The sequence below is a fragment of the Arvicanthis niloticus genome, chromosome 6 (assembly GCF_011762505.2).
Source record: "Arvicanthis niloticus isolate mArvNil1 chromosome 6, mArvNil1.pat.X, whole genome shotgun sequence".
Taxonomy (NCBI): domain Eukaryota; kingdom Metazoa; phylum Chordata; class Mammalia; order Rodentia; family Muridae; genus Arvicanthis; species Arvicanthis niloticus.
Window position 1 is genome coordinate 41,545,967 of NC_047663.1, and position 20,195 is coordinate 41,566,161.

Here is a 20,195-nt window from a genome sequence, read left to right on the forward strand (position 1 = left end):
TCAGGACAAATCCCACGGAGGTGGTAGGGTCAGAAGCCAGAAAGACAATGGCAAGATGGAGTGCCACACGTCACCTCTGTACAGCACAGACCAAGGGGCTGGTTCCATGCCATCATGAAGGTGAGTTGGTGGCCTTGCCATTAAGGCACAGCTGCAATGGTTTTACCCTGAAAAGTTTGAAGGCAGGTGTTCTCCAACATCTCCCTCTGCCATTAGGAAAAACTCAAATTAACACTGGCAGAACACTTACCTCTAAGCAATGTTACTTTATTTATTCATGTATTCTTTCATCTACTCTGCAAATATTTACTACCTAACAGGTGCTGAGCTCTAGGGATGAATACTGGCTTCTACAAACTCTGTAATACAATGTTGCTGACACACTTCAGGGTGCCTTGTTTGTTGCATTTAACATAGTAACTTACATAGCTCAAGCTGGTCTCAAAGTCATTATGTAGCCAAGAATGACCTTGAGCTCCTGATCCTCCTACTTCTCCCTCCCACGTGTTGGGATTGCAGGTCTATGACCACACGCCCTGCTAAGATACGGGCTTTAAAAGGTTGTTAGTGATGTAACTGTTCATCTTTAGTGTCGGTCACAGGACTCGATACAGTGCACAGGGCTCTACCCTGATCTGATTACTAAGAAGAGTTTATCTCACCTTTCTGAATAACCTGTACAATGGGAGTGACCATGGTCACCTTATGAACCTTACAAATTTGTGACATATACTGGTGATGACACATAAGACCTGTATCACCTGTATTATAGATGTCCTATGAGTCAGCTATTACTTGATAAACAGGATAGCCTTGGGTATGAAATAGCTTCACTGGGCAGGGATTAAAGCAAAAGCAGGGACAGATACTGATCAAGACCCTTCCTTGGTTTCTGATTATCTGCACAAAAGCAAAGACCTGCCTTCTGGCTCTCATCATACCATAGTTGTATCTACAGGGCAATCTTTGGAGTCACAGAGCCTGTGTGAGAGACCAGCTTCAACACTTACACACAAGCTGTGTCTTCTTGGGCAAGTCACTTGTTCCTCTAAACCCTGGCTTTTGGTTTTTGTTGTTGTTGTCATTGTTTGTTTTGTTGTTTCTCTCTCACTGTGTAGCCCAAGCTGGCCTTGAACTTCTGATCCTTTTGGTTCAGTCTCTACACTTGAATTACAGGAATGTGCTGCACCAAGCCTCAGTCTTGGGCCCTGCACCCACAGCAGGTAAAAAAGAGTGCCCGCATGGGGTGGTGGTGAGGACTCCATGCATGCTGGCCATGGATAAGAATTGACTCTCTAGTCAAGGTCTGTCTGTAAGGGCTTCCTTCTGGGGATACAGTGTAGGGAGCTCAATCCACAACCTCATGGGGGGGGGTCAATGACATGATTTGTAGGGACCAAAACGGCCTCTGGCCTGAATCAATGGCTCAGGCAGAGCACTGTGTGCCCCTGGCTCGATGCTGCAGTCCCACAGCCTCATGTCTTAGTGACGTGTCTTGCTTTTGTTTGCACCTTCCCACTCTGCACTGACATCACTGTGGAGGGATGTTTGTGCTGTCTCCCCACTGTGTCATCTGTGCTGGGTGAGGGCTGAGTCATTTTGAATCTTATTTCTGTCTTCCAAGTTATTGGCACCCCGAGTCTAATTGACTACTAACTGCAAGTGTTACGAGTGCCTTCCCCCGTTCCCTGCCATTTAACATCTGGGACTCTGAGAAATTCGGTAGGGAAGGTACAGCAGCCACAAATCCCAGGGTGGCATGACTGGAAGGTGTGTGGGCGGCTGAGACAGGTCTGGAACCTGGGGGTGCTCGCTCGACCTTTGTTAAGGACATAGAAGGTGCTGGATTCAGGGAAAGGCTTTGAGGCTGAAGGAGCTGGGCACAGATGCCAGAGGCAGTGCTGGGAGGGTGTCGGGTGTCGTATCCTGTCCTGCCCCGCCCTGCCCCGCCCCCTGCACAGGGTCTACAGACTAGCATTGGAGGTAGAGTGGGAGCCTTCCTTCTCTGAAGTCGGTTTACAAGGCCAAGGCTGCCTAGCTCTCTTGAGGACATTAATGCCACTCAGGAAGGATTAAGATCTTAAACATACGTATACACACACACACACACACAGAGAGAGAGAGAGAGAGAGAGAGAACATACACAGAGAGAGAAAGAAGAGAGAGGGGAGAGAGAGAACATATATACACAGAGAGAAAGAAGATAGGAGAGAGAGAGGGAGGGAGGGGGGAGGGGAGGGGAGGGGAGGGCAGGAGAGGAGAGGAGAGGAGAGGAGAGGAGAGGAGAGGAGAGGAGAGGAGAGGAGAGGAGAGGAGAGGAGAGGAGAGGAGAGAGAGCTCGTTCCTCCCTTGGGCCAGCTGTCAAGCTGAAGACCTGAGGAAGCTTTATCTCCTCAGTTGGAGTTATAACGGGGGTGGGGGGTGGGGGGGGGGGGTGGGGAGGGGAGGAGATCCAGTGCTCCCTGGAGAATTCACTCACACCCCACCCCCAGGTCAGACACACAGACTTCTTCCAACAGGGGTCTACCACTACCTCCTAGGCCAGACTGTCCTATCCTCAGAGCGTCAATCAAGGGGTCCATGGCTGATCTGGGTAGAAGAAAAAGCTCCCCAGATGGGTTCAGATGTGCCTTGGCCAAAAAGCTGCCACCCATGCCACTGATGACCTGGGTGTTCTGCACATTCTGCAGTGAGAGGAGCCTCTCATCACATGGGCAGCTTCTCAACAATAGCAGACAGCTCTCATTAGCTCTGTCTACAAGCTTGATGGGACCACAAGGGACCAAGGACTTTCCCCAGGCTTACACAGCTGGAACATGGGAGTTTGATGACAGGAACTCTGTCAGTAGGCCAGTTCCAATCATATGCTCTGCCCCCTTTCCAGAACATACCTCCCTGTCTGGGTAGCTGTGGAAATATGCCTAGTGGACAATTCTGAGTCAGGGACCCTGGAGATGGGGACCTGTGTGTGCCCAGGAAGCCTGGGCTTGTACCACCCATGGGATCTTCTCTCACCCTCCCAGGGGAGGACCACCACAGGGCCCACCTGCCTACCTGCCACAACACCAGCCACGTAGACAAGTCCAATTCGGGTGGCTCCATGTACCATCTCCAGGGGTACCCCTACCAGCAGCTGCAGCGCCACATTGAGTCCCAGCTGTTCCACCCTGTGACAGACCATGGTCATTAATTCACCTGACAAATGCTGTGTGTGGAGATACTGGGAGCCAGCAGGTTGGTGTGAGGCCCCATTCTTTGCCTTTGTGCAGTTCATGGGCTTCGGAGGGAACTTGACTGTCATGGAAAAAAATTCTTTCCTGCTAGGACAGAATACACATAAGGGACCTGGTGGTGACAGGCAGGTAGTCTGTATCTGCTGTGACGGAGGCTAGCCATGCCCAAGGGACCTAGCAGCTCCAGGGGTTAACTTGCAAGAAGCCAAGGCTCAGAAAGTGGCAGTGAGTGGCTTAGTCACAGTCCCAGTGTCTGGTCAGCTTGACCTGCCCCATTCCCCAGCTCTGGGCTCACTCTGGCTTTTCACCGTATCTACAAGCACTACTGAGCCCAAGAACAAAGATGGTCTCAAAATGTCTTGATGCATTAGAGACCTCTTGGAACTTAACAATGCATCATCTTCTCTTAAAGTCTTACAGAGGGAGGTTCTCCTTCCCGGCATGAAAAGGGGCCTGCTCTACTGGCTCCAAACTTCTCAAGGCTGGGAGAAGGGCCCCAGACTCTCTTCCCCTGGACAGACTATGATGGGAAATCAGTTGTTGCAATAAATTAGTCCTTTCCTTTGCTTGTGGGAGCAATCACACACACAGATGATGAACAATTCTGGTCACATGACCCTTTCTGCTTTGGCCACTAGGGAAGGCACAGAACATTTCAGCCAAGTGCACAGAGCCGCACAGCTACATGGGCGTGCCACCATTGTTGGGTTTCAGCATACTCTCTCCTTCTCCTTTTCTACACACACTTAACAGCTGACTGGTGTGTTTGGTATTGGAGGTGTTTCAAGAAGCTACCTCAGATCTGCATCTAAGTCATTAAAAGAAACTGATATCCTAATTCCAGAGTGAGAGGGTACTTGTTTAGCATTGCAGAGATCCTAGGTCCAATCCTCAACACTGTAAAAAATTGATTTTAAAGCATGCATATGTAAACGTGTACATAATATGTTTCAGCCCCACTCACTCTGCAGGGACTATGAAGAGATACTCACCCTGCATGCATGAAGATGTATGTCACATAGCGCCAAGCCTGTGCACGGAGCTGCGGGTGGTAAACCAGAGAGTTCTTCAGGTACCGAGGATGCGTCACCTGCAGCACAAACTGATCCAGTAGGACCCCGTTGTACAGGAAAAGGGCAACCTGGAAGAAAAGCAGTGGAGGGGCCAGTTACTAGACACACGACTGCCCAGGATGCCCCTTGTGCTGAAGGCACTGAGGTCAGGACAGGAGGCTGTCACCCCACCCTCCCAGAGAACAAAAGGAGCCACAGCCAGCACCCACTTATCAGAGAACATCTCTCACTGTACTTCTGTCTGAACTGTGTAATGGGGTTACTGGATCTCTCCGCCTAAGCTTCCTTGGTGGGTGTGATATTTTGGTGGGAGGGTTTAAATCTTTTTGTTTGTTTTTTTGTTTTTTGTTTTTTGTTGTTGTTGTTGTTGTTTTCGAGACAGGGCTTTTCTGTGTAGCCCTGGTTGTCCTGGAACTCACTCTGTAGACCAGTCTGGCCTCGAACTCAGAAATCCTCCTGCCTCTGCCTCCCAAGTGCTGGGATGAAAGGCGTGCACCACCACTGCCCAGCGAGGGTTTAAATCTTAACTCTACAGTGTAAGCTCATGCTCTCATCTCATATAGGTTGGTTTCTTTTTTCTTTTCTTTCCCAAGACAGGTTTCTCTATGTAGCCTTAGCTGTCCTAGAACTCACTTCAAAGACAAAGCTGGCCTCTAATTCCCAGAGATGTCCCCCTGCCCCCTGCCTGTGCCTCCAGAGTTTTGGGATTAAAGGTGTGCCATAACTGCAAGGCAAAGTTTGGTTTCTTAAAAATAAAACTAAACTAAAAAAAAAAAAAAAAAAGATAAAAAAAACATGGTGATAGAATGGACATAAATTTAGAATCTATAAGTTCTTTAAACTTTTCTTTCTTTTTTTTTTTTTTTTTTCGAGACAGGGTTTCTCTATATAGCCCTCACTGTCCTGGAACTCACGCTGTAGACCAGGCTAGCCTCGAACTCAGAAATCCACCTGCCTCTGCCTCCCAAGTGCTGGGATTAAAGGCATGCGCCACCACTGCCCGGCAAGTTCTTTAAACTTTATTTTTTTTAGTGTAAGTGTGTGTCTGTGTGTGTCTGTGTGTGTGTATATCCCTACATCTGTGTGCCATCTTGCCAGCCTACCTAGTATCATGGGCAGTTTTCACCACGTGGTTGAATGGCACCAAGGACATTCTCACTGTGCTACCTGCACTATTCCCCCCGTACACAAAGCTCACTTTATCTTGCAGAACTGAAACTCTGTACCTATGATCAAGAACTCCCTGCTGTCCCTCCCTGCACCTCCCCACCTCCCTACCTCTGTGTCTTACCACCAGCATGCCCATCCCCGTACCCCATGCAGTTGGGGCTGCAGTGCGTGCAGACAGGATTGCCCACGCCTCTCCCTGGAACAGGCTTAGTTTGCAGTGTCTATTCTCCAGGCTGACCTGCACTCTATCACATGTCAGTTTCTTTCCTTTCTTTTCTTTCTATGACAAAGTCTTGCTAGATAGCCCAGGTTAGCCTAGAATTAATATTCAGCCCAGACTGGCTGCTAATTCATGATCCTCCTGCCTCAGCATTGCAAGTGCTGGAATCACAGGACTACCCTATCATGCTGAGCAGAATTAGGCAGTTGTCTTTTTTTTTTTTTTTTTTTTTTTTTTGGTTTTTTTCAAGACAGGGTTTCTCTGTGTAGCCCTGGCTGTCCTGGAACTCACTTTGTGAAATGAAAGGCGTGCGCCACCATTGCCCGGCCTAATAAAGAATTTTTAAAAATTCAAAAAGATATTTTTAAAATGGGGGTAGGGGCACCAGATGTTTCCGTGGGTAAGGCACTAGCCACCGACCCTGGTAACCTAAGCTCAGGCTGGAATCTAGACGGGAGAAAGAGAGAATGGATGCCCACAAATCGACCTCTCACCTAGACACAGGCCCCATGCACACATGCACTCTCCAAACACACAGAGCAAGTAAACAAATAAGTAAATGTCATTTAAAAATTTAAATTGACAAAATAAGAACAATAGCAAACATCAGGTTTAACACAGAGAGGCGGCTCAAGGCCCAGCACACACTTAGGGAAGGAAGCTATAGTTCAGGTCAGACTGAGCTTTCTGGACTAAGCCTGGACATAGCTTAGACCCTGTTCTCCAAGCTGCTGTTTGGGTGGCTGGAAATAGAGGCCAGAGGTAATGTGCTTGCCTAACGTGCATGAAGCCTAGGTTTGATGCACAGGCGCACGCGCATGCGCAGAGCTGTTCTGTCTACCTAATGCCTTTCAGGTGCCCTGGCAACGAGCAGAGCTTCCAAGGTATCTTGTTATTGTTGATACTCAAATAGAAGTTAATAAACAGTCCCACACAGTAAGCGCTGGAAGAACACAGCTAAGAAAATCTCAGAAAAACACCACTGCAACATTTGCTTGGATGAAACCATAACAACACACCGATTTTTTCCTGCAGAACAGAGGGGAGCTTTTTGTTTGTTTTGTTAGTTTGTTTTTGTTGTTTTAGTTCTTTTTTCCTTCAAGTCAGGATTTCTCTGTGTAGCTCTGGCTGTCCTAGAACTCCATCTGTAGACCAGGCTGGCCTCAAACTCAGAGGTCCACCTGCCTTTGCCTTAGAGTTTCTTCAAAATAATTTTATTATTATTAATTTTTTTTTTTTTTTTGGTTTTTCAAGACAGGGTTTCTCTGTGTAGCCCTGGCTGTCCTGGAACTCACTCTGTAGACCAGGCTGGCCTCGAACTCAGAAATCCGCCTGCCTCTGTCTCCCAAGTGCTGGGATTAAAGGCGTGCGCCACCACCGCCCGGCTAATTTTATTATTTTATTTCTGTGGATGTTTTGCCTGCATATATATCAGTGCACCGTGCTCATGCCTGGTGCCATCAGAGGCCTGAAGAGGGGGTTGGATCCCTTGGAACTGGATCTACAGATGACTGCGAGCTGCCATGTGGGTTCTGGGAATCAAATTCAGGTCTCTGAAGAAGCAGCCAGTGCTTAACTACTATTAACTACTAAGCCACCTCTCTGGCCCATTCCTGTTTTTGTTTTGTTTTGTTTGTTTGTTTGTTTTGAAGACAAGATCTCATTTTCTAGCTCAGCCTGTCCTTGAACTCTTGGTGACACTTCATGGATTGCAAAGATTAAATAAAAAGGACGCCGTGAAATTGAGCCACCAGCCCCATAGAGAAAGCAGGAGACCTTGAGACCTCATGCGGAGGTGGTCATCAAGCATATGGCTTTGGAGGAGAAATGACCAGAGACGACAAAGGGAAGCCAGGCATCGAGGCAGGAGCTGGAAGTGGGCTGGGCTACTGGAGTTCCTGTGTTGAACTGTGAACTGAGTTCCATCACACAGGGACAAGTCAGATAGGAGTACCCAGGAAGTCCCTTGTCTGTGCAGGGCTCATTTTTGCAGAATAGTAAGTGTGGCTTGGGGGCTGCTCTTTCAGAGGACCCTAGTTCAATCCTCAGCTCCAAGAGATCTGAGGCTTTTTTTCCACTGACAAGCTTGTGTGCACGTGCACACACACACACACTCACACACACACACACTCACACACACACACACACACACAAATAATAAAACAAATAAACAAAAAGAAGAAATGGTTTTGGTTTTGGTTGATTTGGAAAAAAACGATTGTTTTTTTTGAGAAGTATGGCAGATTCCCTAAAGAGAGAATGTTCTTTAAAAACTTCATTTCCTTGTTCACAAACACTGCCTCCCAGAGGTCAGTGCGTGTTCCTTCTGTATCCAGGAAGTACCTGTCCATCCTCCCAGTCTATGGAGGTATCTGTCCTTCCAGGGACAGCATGGGGAAGCTCTTGTGACTCCTGCACTACAGTTTGGAAATAAAGTCCCAAGGGACCAACAGTTGCTATTCTAGTCCTGAGGAATTACATAAATTGGCTTTGTTGAGTTTGTCTAGCTAAATCTCCAAATCTTTGGGTTTGTCACATTGTTTTACTGTGTAGAAACATGTAGATATATGGAGGCTTTGCTTCGGGGGGGGGGGGGGGAAGCCTCAAATAACCTTTGCCAGGAGTGCTCACTGAAAGCACTTAGCCCAGGCAACTGGCATAGCCCAGCTTGGGAGCTGAAGGCCCAGGCTAGAAGAGCAAGAGTTAGAGGCCTGCTTGGGATACACAGTGAGGCCCAACCAGCCTGGGAATAGTGAGACCCTGTCTCAAAAACCAAAAAGCAAAGCAAGAGGCTGGAGAGACAGCTCATCAGTTAAAGGCGAATGCTGCTGCTCTTCCAGAGAGCAGGAATTGGGTTGTTAGTATCCACACGTGGTAACACCCTTTAATTACACATCCAAGGGAACCTGACACTCTTTCTAGCCTCAGTAGACACGCCCATGTCTATTTGTATACACATAGACTCACAAATAATAAAATTTAAAAAGCAAAACAAAACAACCCCTCAAAACTTTGGACTCTCTTTGCAGCCTAGGGCTACAATAGCCCATGGGTTCCCTAGCAGTGCTCCAACATGCAGGACAAGTGCTACTGGATCTGCATCCTACCCCATCCCTTCAGAGATTCCTCTCCCCACATCGCCCCAGGTCTAGAAAGCCTTCACGCTGGTCCTTGCCTCCAGCAGCGTGATTGTGATCATGAACCAGGGCGGAGGGCAGCAGGTGTAGCTGTCATAGTACCACTTGCGGTCAATCTCCCGGGGCAGAGTCTCGTAGGCCACGTGGCGGATGAGCCGCTGTGAGAGGCTCAGCCCCTTCTCCTCCAGCAGGGCCTTGCTGCTCAGTCTGCGGTTTCCCTGAAGGATGGCCTGACGGAAGCTGTTGGAACGTTTGTTGCTCATCTGCACAGGAAATGGGGTGGGGAGAGGGTCAGAGCTGGGGCCTCAGGGAAACCCCGCACCCACACCTCAGCCTGAGTATTCTGTAGAGCAAGCCAAGCAAGCCAAATCCCTGCTCTCTGAGCTCTAAGCAGCACCTCACAATACCACGGGGTTGATCTCTGATGCCCACAGATTATCTCCATTAGATGAGGACTCCAAAGATCTCTTCTAATTGGAAACTAAGGCACAGAGAACCCTAAAACGACACAGGTTCAAGCCCAGCCCCATACTTATACATTCCTCATTGTCCCATCCCAAATGTCAGAGCCATCACCAGACACAGGGGAGTTGGTGGTGATGAGGACAGAGAAGTAACCAGCAGTCACAATTCAGAATGACGTCTTCTGAGAGAATACACAGGATCTAGGCCAGTGTGGGCCAAGGTGGTCAGCAAGGGCTTTCCTGGAGGAGGTGATGCTCAGGTGAAGGCCAGAAGTGAGGAAGAATGAGCATCCTCAGATATACCAGCTTGGGAAGGTACAAGTAGGTCCTGGTCAGCTGTTAGACTCTGCCAGAATCAGAACTCAATGCTCTGCCACAGAAGCCATGACACCTTAGTGTCTCCTAGGACATATGACAAGTCTTGGGCCTCACCAAGATCACATTCTGCCCTCAGCAGCCCTCACCTGGCCCCCATAAAACTCTATCTGCTTCAGCCGGCAGTTAGACTAACTTCCAGCTTCTAGAAGCTTGTGCTATCCTTGACTTTCTCTCCAGCATCATACTGTAAACTATTCCCAGGGGGGAGAAGTCCAGACAACCCAGATCTGCTGGCCCGAGAGCCCAGATGCTTTCTAGCTACTGGCGTATAGTCACTGATGTGTTTTTTGGACCAGCAAGAGATAATCCAGCCAGACCTGAAGGCAGCATGCAGGCAAGGCCAGCAAGATGAACAGGACCAGCAAGGGCACAGGCGTCCACAACTCTTTCTGGAGGGCACCTGAAAGGGATCCAGGCTCAGATGAGGCCATGTGATAGGAGCCTCCCTTGCAGAGTCCTCTCTTCACCCCTGAGTCCTGCTTCTCATTGGTCCCTGTGTGGCTTCAAGTCAGCCTCCTCTGGCCAGCTGTCCTCAGTGAAGCCCTTCTAGGCATTCCCAACCTTCTGGATAAGGGTGATTTGTTTTGCCTGGGTGGTGCAGGAAGGGCCACAGAAATCATGCAGGGAGGTTCCCTGGCAGAAGAAGATTGACAGCTAACAGAAACTTACAAATCAGTTCTTTATCATATTTGGTCCTTGTGAAGCCCTGTGTGAACCATTGGATTAATATTACAAATGGGAAAAAAGAGGCAAAGAGTGGGCAGCAAAGGCAGAGTAAGGGCCAAGCTCCAGGGTGGCCCTTTTTACACGAATGCAGGCCGTGACTGGCTGCTCCAGCTCAGGGTCTGAACAGAAAAATGTGACAATATCATGTCACTTCTCATCTTGAGCTCCCACAGAGGGCTCCACTGGAATGGAGTCAGCCAGGAGAGAAACACCTTGCCCGGGCCTTGAGTTTGGGCAGGCACCTGTTGCCAAAGGGCTGGGCACAAGGCAGAGTCAGGCTACTTCTTGGTGATGTTGATGACATTCTTGTGGCCCAGACTGAGAGCCTTTGACTGAGCTCAGCTTGGGCCGAGTCTACTCAGAATAGAGGTCTTTGACCCTCAAATGTCTATAGCAGATCCCTCCAGACACTTACGTCAGACTGCAGCAACCTGCAGCTGAAAGGCCACTGAAGCAGCCACTGTCTGGGCAGTCACATCATAGAGAGCTAAGATGGGACAGTGACAGCAGGCTTCCCTGATCGAGGCCTTTGATGTCTAAGAATACAGGGAACTTCACAGAGTTTTCTCCCCCATGGGCGACATGAAGAGAGCGAACCATCTCATCAACGGGAAGACAAGAATCCAGCCTCTTATTCACCTTGCTAGTTCATAGAGCGTCTACTGATGTCTTGTCCATCAGGTGGGGACTGCAGCTTGCCTAAGACACCTGAAGCCCATTGTAACCCTGCCACAGAAGCCTCTGAATGTAGCATCAATCCCTAGGAAGAGGGTGTGTCTCCACCAAAGATAACAGACAAAGGGCAGGATTCATGAGCCATGGCCCCTCCAGAAGTCGCCCACAGGTCTAAGCCTCTGGTTATGCTACATTCCAAGGAAGTTTGGCTTGATCTATCTTTTCTCCTGCCAGGACTTCCCCACTTCCAGCTCCTGGAAAGAATATTAACTGAGTTCCCTAATACATCCCACCAACCCAATCCAGGCCAGTGCACAGAAAGAGCTCTTAGGCCTTAGCTAGGACCTGACACAAAAAGAGACTCTGTGTACAAACATGTTGGGAACCAAGGATGAAAGGGCTGGTGTGGTACAGCCACCTTGTTATCACAAAGGGAAGGACTCAAATTGCCAGGAACCTTAAGGGAAATGAAGACTTTAGTAGTGCAAAGGGAAATTCCAGGAAACAAGCTGTGTCTGCAAAGACAGGCTGACTCATTTGAATGGCAGCCATGTGAAAAGTGGTTTTGGAGGTCCAGGGCCTAATTATCCTTATTAATTATTGTCTTCAGCCTCCTAAATAACCATTCCTTGCCCACCTCTGTACCAGACCCGACATCTTATGACTAACAAGTAAAAACCATTCTGGAATTTATTTTTAGTTTGTTTGTTTTTGTTTTGAGACTGGATCTCACCATGAATCTCAGGCTGACCTGGAACTCAGATATGCAGACCAGGCTGGCTTTGAACTTACAGAGATCTGTCTGCCTCTGTCTCTGTCATGCACCACCACACACAGCCCTTTTGGAATTTATTAACTTAACAGAACACTAGATTCCAACAATCCAAAGGCTAAAAACGTCATCAGACAACATCTGAGTGTTTTATTGTTGTTTGTTTGGTTTTTTGTTTGTCAGTCAGTATCTGAAGCCTATAGGAAAGATTTCTCCTGTGTGGTAGTTTGAATAGGTGTGGCCTTTACAGACTCATGTGTTTGAATGCTTGGCTATAGGGAATGACACTATTAGGAGGTGTGGCTTTGTTGGAGTAGGTGTGGCCTTGTTGGAGGAAGTGTGTCACTGTGGAGGTAGGCTTTGAGGTCTAAGAAGCTCAAGTCTGGCTAGTGTGTCTTCTTAATCCTTCTGCTGCTTCCGGGTCAACGTGTAGAACTCTCAGTTCCTCCAGCACCGTGCCTGCCGATCTCTACCATGCTTTCTGCCATGATGATAACGGACTGAACCTCTGAAACTGTAAGCCATCCCCAATTAAATGTTGTCCTTTATACGAGTGTCCTTGGTCATGGTGTCTCTTCACAGCAATAGAAACCCTAAGACACCCATCTTGCTTAACCCATCTCTCTGATGTTTTCACTGATGTGTTTCTAAAATACCTTGATTTATAACTTTCTTTGTTCTATTACTATAAAAAACTTCATGAAACTGTGTCCTTGCTGAAACATATTTGAGGAGACCTAATATATGTTCCCAGGCCAACCACGTCTTTCTCTATTTAGTCGGGAGCTGTTTCTTTCAATGATGGTGATATCTTCTCACCTGTTGAAGCTGAGGCCGTTCAAACACAGTCAAACAAACAAACAAACAAAAACACCTGTTGCCTAAAACTACTTCCTGTGTCTCTAAGCCTGTCCCCTTTCCAGAATGCTCACCAGGTTGACAAAGTCCTGGTAGCAGATCTGCCCATCTGCATGGCTGTCTGCGAGAGCCAGGAGCACCTCCTTTTTGTGTGGGTCCAGCTTAGAGCTGTGGCTCTCCAGGAGGCTCCGGAACGTTCCTGTGCTGATGTAGCCGGTGCTCCCAGGGTCAAACTGAGGATGAAGCACAGAGAGCAGAGTCAGTGGAGCACCACCCCTCCCAGTGCTCGTGAGGGGCCCAGATCTCCCTCATGGGAAAGTTGGTTTTCCTTTCCCTTTTTCTTTTCTTTCTTTTTAATTTAGTTTCTTTCTTTCTTTTTCTTTGTGCAGGGCTCACTCTCTGGAATTCACTCTCTAGACCAGGCTGGCCTTGAACTCACAGAGATCCACCTGTCTCTGCCTGCCAGGTGCCAGGTTTATTTTCTTTTCAATGGCCCTCTATGACCCAGCTACAGCTCCTTTCAGACTCCTCCTTCCCTTTACTCTAACTGTGGAAAGGGAAGCAGGAGTGGAGTTCAGTAAGTGGAGGAAACAAAAGACTTCTGGGGCAGGGAAAGAAGGAGCTGAGCCTCCCCCATGCAGAAGGAACACTAGCATCCCCAGGGTGTACCTTTCTCACTTTGCAGACCAGGCTGGCCTCGAACTCACAGAGATCCGCCTGCCTGTCTCCTTAGTGCTGGGATTAAAGGCGTGCGCCACCACCATCTGCACCTGCTGCACTTGTGCGTTTTTCACCATTCTCTTTAACTTCCTGAAACTCCCCTGCACCCTGGACAGGAGCCAGGCCTCCCAGGCAACCCATCATTAGCTACTTCTGCCTCATCACCGGGCTGCAGTTCCTCCGAGGCCAGTGCCTCCTGTCATAGCATCTGCCTTACATCAATCAAGTTTTGTTGATGAATAAATGGGATGTTCAATGGACAGACAGGTACTAATTTTCCATGAGAAGCCTCTTAGGTTCAGTTAGAAAAAGTCTTTATCCCTTTTTGTTCCTTTCCCACAGAGCTCACAGAGCCTGCCCTCTATACTCTGCTAGAAAATGACACTCCAACTCACACGGGGCTCCAGTGTATACCTGGAAAAGCTGCAGTGGGTTGCTTGGGTTTTTTAAAGGCAACGGAAGGCAGGGGATACAGCTCAGCAGCACAGTGCTTGTTTAGCACAAAGAGCCCCTGGGTCTGATACCAGTACAGGAATGGGAGGCAGCACCGAATCGCCATGGTTTGGGAAAGTACAGGCAATGAAGCTAGAAGTCAAACCCATGTTGCTTCTTTCCCTGGATAAGGTTAACAGAGGCTGTTTTGGGAAAGCAGCTTCTGTGTACAATGTGTCTAAACAATCTAAGCCCGAGAGCCATTAGGCACGGTCAGGGGCTTTCAGCTGTCCCCAGAACTCTTTAGGAAAGGACAACTCCAAGGAAACTGAGTTCAGATCATACCCTCCACCCCAGCACCAGGTACCAGGCATGACATCCATTTGCTTATTACCACCAAGTATTTCAGGAAACTCAAGATCTTCAAGACTAAAATTTTAGGGCTGACAAAATGGCTCAGAAGATAAAAGCCCTTTGCTAAGCAAGTCTGACAACTTGAATTTGATCCCTAGAACTCATGTAGGGGAAGAAGAAATGAACTGACCCCCAAAGCCATCCTCTGATAGCTCTCCCCCACACACACTATAATAACAACAACAACAGTAATAGATTCTTGGGGGTCTTTTTTTAGACAAGCTCTCTATTATAGCCCTGGCTGCCCTGGAACTCACTGTGTAGACCAGGTTGGCATTGAAGCTCACAGAGATCTGCCTGTCTCTGCCTCCCAAGTCCCTTTACTGGGACTAAAGGAGTATGACACCACACCTGGCTAATAGTAGGTTTAAAAAAAAAAAAAAAAAACACGCTCAGTGGGGAAAGACACTTGCAGGCAAGCCTGATGACCTGAGTTCAATCCCAGAACCAACACAGTGGAAATCGAGAACTGACTCCCACAAGTTATCCTCCAATCTTCACAACACTTGTACTGTGACACACAGGTAGGCAGGACAACAGACAGACAGACAGACACTAGACTCATACTCTAAATGTAATTTTGTTTTGTTTTGTTTTGTTTTGTTTTCGAGACAGGGTCTCTCTGTGTAGTCCTGGCTATCCTGGAACTCACTCTGTAGACCAGGCTGGCCCCGAACTCGGAAATCCGCCTGCCTCTGCCTCCCAAGTGCTGGGATTAAAGGTGTGCGCCACCACCGCCCGGCTAAATGTAATTTTGAAAAAAAGAGTAATAACACCTAATGTTTGCCTTGTTTTTATGGACCCAAACATCGTTTTGTGTTCTTGTACAGATTTTTTTTTCTTTTATAAAGATTTGTTTATTTTTTATTTTATATGGATAGGTTTCTGCCTGCATGTTCATCTTTGTCCTACATGTGTGCTTGGTATCTATGGAGGCCAGAAGGGGGTTGGATCCTCTGAAACTTGAGTTATAATTGATTGTGAGCTGCCGTATGGGTGCTGGGAATTGAACCTGGGTCTCTTGGAAGAGCAACAAGTAAGTGCTCTTTACTGCTGAGCCATCTTTCTAGCCTCTTTGTACAGAATTTGACTCCTCTCACAACAGATGGAAGAGAACACGTTATGATCCCCATGATACAGAAGGGGCACAGAGCTGAGAAAACACTAGCAAAGTCGAGTAATGCAGCCTGCCTGTCAGCAGCAGATTCCACATCCAAGCAGCTCAGTTCAGCCAGCATTAAAAAATGGAGGACCAATGATCTATGCTCAGATGTGGAAACTAAGCGGAGAGGAGGAAGGGAATGGAGAGAAGGATGGTTGATGGTGAAAAATGACAGGAGTTGACAGGGTTTTGGTACAGGAGACCACTATCTTGAGCCACACAGACCGATCCCGACTCTACCGTACGGGACCCTTTAGCCTGGAACTGACTGGTCCGTATTACCTCAAGACTGTGTTACAGGTCCTGGGAAGATGTCTGTTGGATACTGCAGGGGTCAATGGTCCCCTTCACATCAGGGAACCTCTTCTGCCTCTCTAGGGGAGGCAGCCCAGTGGTTTGGCATGTGCTGGGAGCACAGCCTACAATCCCTTCCCAAGAGCCTTCTCAGGGCTGCCTGCAGAGGAAGATGAAGCAGGGGGCTGGGATCAGGCACCAAACAAAGAGCCACCTGCTCTCCTTCTCCCCCTCCAGGGCTCCCTGCTGTTGTCCTAGTGACAAGGGTTGCCCTGTGGTTCCCCAGGCCTCCCGGCCCAAGCACATTACAGGCTCTGTCTACACTGCAGAAAACATGCTGGAATCAGGCCGAGCCTCTATTCTCTGCCAAAACTCTACCTTTCATGCCAGGGCCAGACAGGCCAGACAATGGGGGGGGTCACCACTACCCTAATAATGAGGCCTCAGGGACTAGAGGATAACTGGAGAAGGGGGAGAGACAGGGCCAGGCTGCTGCTGGGGTTCTAATACCTCAGACAATGAGGGCAAGGGCAGAGCTGGCAGTGGGCATGGGGCACCCAGTGGGGTGTTGGTTAGAGGAGACAGGAGGGGACAAAAGAAGCAGGGGAGCTGGGGGGGGGGGACAGGGCAGAAGACAACATGCTTAGAAGTCAGAAGGTCCCTCCATTCAGAAGGAAGCTGAGGACTTCTGAGTTGTGTCTCTCAAGCAAGATGGCAGGGGGCAAGGCAAAAATCACACTCCTGTCTTTATAAAGCTCAGCCTTGACTGGCCCATCTGTTGAGTGGGGTGATGCCAACCTAGGGCAGCAACTAGCCAGGGGCTATTCTCATCACTTTATCCAAATAGGCCCTGTGTCCTTGGTCTGCCTACCTGCTAGATACCCTCAGGCCTATAGGAAGTAAGGTCACACTGGGAATGTGGTGCTACTTGGGGTGGGGTGGGGGGGGAGACCAGAGCAAATCCTTTAAATTCGACTTCCTTATTAAGAACTTGCTAGAGCCCCTGAAGCTGCCCCTCCAAGGTCCTTGCCCTGGAATCACTCTTTGGGGCAGCAGGCTACTTGCAGGATGAGCTGGCGGTGACATGGGTTGGAGGCAGCCTGACAGGGCTAGTCTAGAGTAGACAGTCACTGCTGCAGGAGGAACAGTTATATCAGTGAGAGAGGCAGGAGCCTGGCAAGAAGGTAGCCAAAGTGGGTCCTGAGCTGTAGGAAGATGGCCCAGAGCTAGACAAGGGTGCATTGTTGGGGGAGAAACCCACACTGGACCGAAGCGTAGGAGACTGAGCACAGAGACCATACAGTCCTCCCACAATCCTGCCCTCTTGCCTCAGCCTTGAAAAGAGCTTCAAGAGGCTCCAAAGGGACTTTTAATCCTACCAGTGACCTGCTCACAGGCTGCTAATCCCCTAGGTGGTTGCTGTTCTTCTCAGACACACACACACACACACACACACACACACACACACACACACACACACAGCCTTCTCTCATCTCCTACCCTGTGCTGATTCCTGGGCCACTTGGTCTAGGAAAATGACTCACCAAATCTTCCATGGACTTAGGTAGAAGTCTACCCCTAGCTGCTGTGCTGGGGGTAACTCATCAATTACAAGCGCCTCAGTTTCCCCATCAAAGAATTGTAGGAGGAGCTCTGGCTTCTTGTGGGGATAGATGGGGCCATATAAAAGTGGAATCAATTAGGGAGAGCCACAGCCCAGTAAGCCTTTGGGGACAGTTGATCTTGCTGAGTCACAGAACCTTCACAGAGTAAATGGGAAGTGAGGTGGTACTGGTGTCATTGAGCAAGTTAGAAGGTTAGGAATTCATCAATCTGGGTCCAAATAACTGGATGGGAAGCCAGCTAAAATGGTGCGGTGCTATAATGGTAGAACTTAGAAGATAGGCAATTCAGAAGTTCAATGTCATTCTCTGCTATATATCAAATTGAAGACAGCCACTGTCTGTTATGGGAGACTACTGCCTCAAAAACCAAACCAAACCAAACAACCAAACACACACACACACACACACACACACACACACACCCCAAGAACAAAACCCCCCAAGTTTGAGATTCTCTGGAGAGAATCTCAGCGGCTGTCCAAGTGCAAAGACACTGCAGAATGCTTTGAGGCTGCAGCCTCTGAGCCCCAGAGGCACGCAGCTCCACACTGAACCTGCTTATGTGCTGACCTCCCGTCTCCTTCTCAGTTGAACAACACAATCCATGGAGCTGATGTGTGTGAGGCCTTTGGTATGTACCAGGTACTAACTTCACAGAGCCCGCAGGTCTCCGTCCACATTGGCCGTTCTGTGGCCACACTGCTTCACACCTACGATCCAAGCAGACTCACACCTCCTCCTTTGCTCTAAAGTGTCCCAACTTGGCTGGAAAATTACATGGTCTTCCCTCCTTCCGTTTAGACCTGTTGATAATCTGCAAGGTACCTGCTGTTATAAAAGCCCCTTCTCGGGGCAGGGGTGGGGTGGGAAGCCAGGGCACCAGGGGCTGAGCTACTCACATTTGAGCAGATGGTAATATGTTTAGATATATTTGTAACCAGGCAGAACAGAGAGCCTAGGATCCCTCCAATCATGGGGATACTGTGGCTAAAGAGTTCAAAAAATTGGCCAGTCCCCCCATCCATCTATACATCCACACACACACACACACATCCATCCATACATACATACATCCATACATACATTCATACATACACACACACACACACATACACACACCCATACATATATACATACATGCATCATCCATACACCCATCCATCTCACATGCTTGCTAAGGTTCTACTGTGGCCACGGCATCACCCTCATTATATGGTTGGGGAACCAAACAGAGACTAAAACTACTAAGAGAAACTATCTCACAGTTAAAGAGTGAGCAAATGGTCTGGGCAGAAATATTGAGGTTCCTCCATGGGGCTCACTGCCCCTGCCCCTGACTTTCCTTGCTTCCATCAGTTGTACAGGATATAACTCATGATGCTGGATCTTCCCAATGTGTGTTTCATGAAACTCTGGACCCAAGGTGGTCCGTGAGAGTTCAGTGGGACTTCACGGAAGGCTGTGGAAGATGATGATCATGGGGGTACACGGAGGTGCAGGTGGAAATCTGACACCAAACCAAAAAAAAAAAAAAAAAAAAAAAAAAAAAAAAAAAAAACCAACCAAACAAAAAAACACACATTCTTTCCCCTAGTTAGCAAACCCTCATGGGATGCGTGAAACAAACACCCACAAAAAGGGCTCTGCCAGGCCCAGCAGTGGAAAAATTTGATTTCGTTCAGCTCAACATTCATCTAACTTGGCCTTATTTGGTCACAGCATTTATTTTTTCACCGCAACACTGTGTGGGACCTTTAGGAACAATCACAAATCCACAGTACAATCATGTCCCCCTCATGAAACCCAGGCCCCTTTGCCAGGGCTGAACACCCAGCCCTCTGCCTCCAGCTCGGAAGCGTCACAGGCTGTCAGGCAGCTGATACCAGAAGCAGCAAAACTAGAATTCTGTGGTATCCAGTCCCAGCCAGAAGTTTGACTGGGGATACTAGGTCCCAAGAGAAGCCGAGAAATCAGTGACTGGCCTAATGGGGCCACAGAGCTGAGCTCTCAGAGAACAAACCACACCAGAGCAAGAGATTTTTCTGCTCAGCACCCAGGACAGCAGCCTAGCTTTCCGTGTGAGCCAGAAAGCTGCCCCAGGCTTCAGGGTATCCACAGCATTCTCACAGCGTGAAAGGAGGTGGGAACATAGCTGGTTTCTATCTATTATGCATTTGTGACTTGCACAGGCTGCATTTCCAGACAACCTCCAGTCTGGTTCCTGCTCCCAGGCCTGGAGTTCTCACTCCTGGGAAGACCTTTCCTTTTACGTCTATAGAAGCTCAAGAACAAAAGCTTCAAGCAAACAAAATGATCCCAACGGTGGCATCTGGAGCTGACAAGCTAGCTGCCATCCCATAAAGACCTCTCGGGTCCAAAACATGAGGACCTAGGATCTGGGTAAGTTCTCATCTTTATCTGCAATTATCTCTCGTCTGTCCAAAAAGAAATGACCACAGGGCATGTGTGCTGGAACAAGGTAAGATGCAGGCAGCTGCCCTCCTATGGGTGGGGTATTCCCCCCATCTGTCACCTCCTTATTTCATTCCCAAGTCTCTAAACAGAACAAATTAATGAGACTGTCCAGGAGCCAAGCTGTCCCTACCCAGCATGCCACAGCCCACTGGGGAACTCTGGCCCATTCATGGACATTTACAGCCCCATAAATTAAAAAGTCCAGGCTGCAGCTGGCGAGGTCAGGAGGCCTGTGATGGGAGAGTGGGGGCTTTCTTTTCTACTTTTTCCTTGCAAATGAGGATGCTAATCCAGCAAGAGAGAGAGAGAGAGAGAGAGAGAGAGAGAGAGAGAGAGAGAGAGAGAAAGAGAGAGGATTGATCCACCC

At 48.6% G+C, this 20,195-nt stretch overlaps 1 protein-coding gene across 4 annotated transcripts in view; it reads right to left on the minus strand.

Annotated features, from left to right (window-relative positions):
* The window catches only part of Rhbdl3 (rhomboid like 3), a 52,813-nt gene that overhangs the window by 21,506 nt on the left and 11,112 nt on the right, over positions 1-20,195 (minus strand). For all 4 annotated transcript variants that reach the window (XM_034504734.1, XM_076936195.1, XM_034504735.1 and 1 more), the window contains 4 exons: positions 12,781-12,939; positions 8,872-9,096; positions 4,226-4,374; positions 3,055-3,167 (listed from right to left, as the gene is read on the minus strand). In XM_034504734.1, coding sequence (XP_034360625.1) covers positions 3,055-3,167; positions 4,226-4,374; positions 8,872-9,096; positions 12,781-12,939 — 646 coding nt within the window. The remainder of the gene's footprint in view (positions 1-3,054; positions 3,168-4,225; positions 4,375-8,871; positions 9,097-12,780; positions 12,940-20,195) is intronic.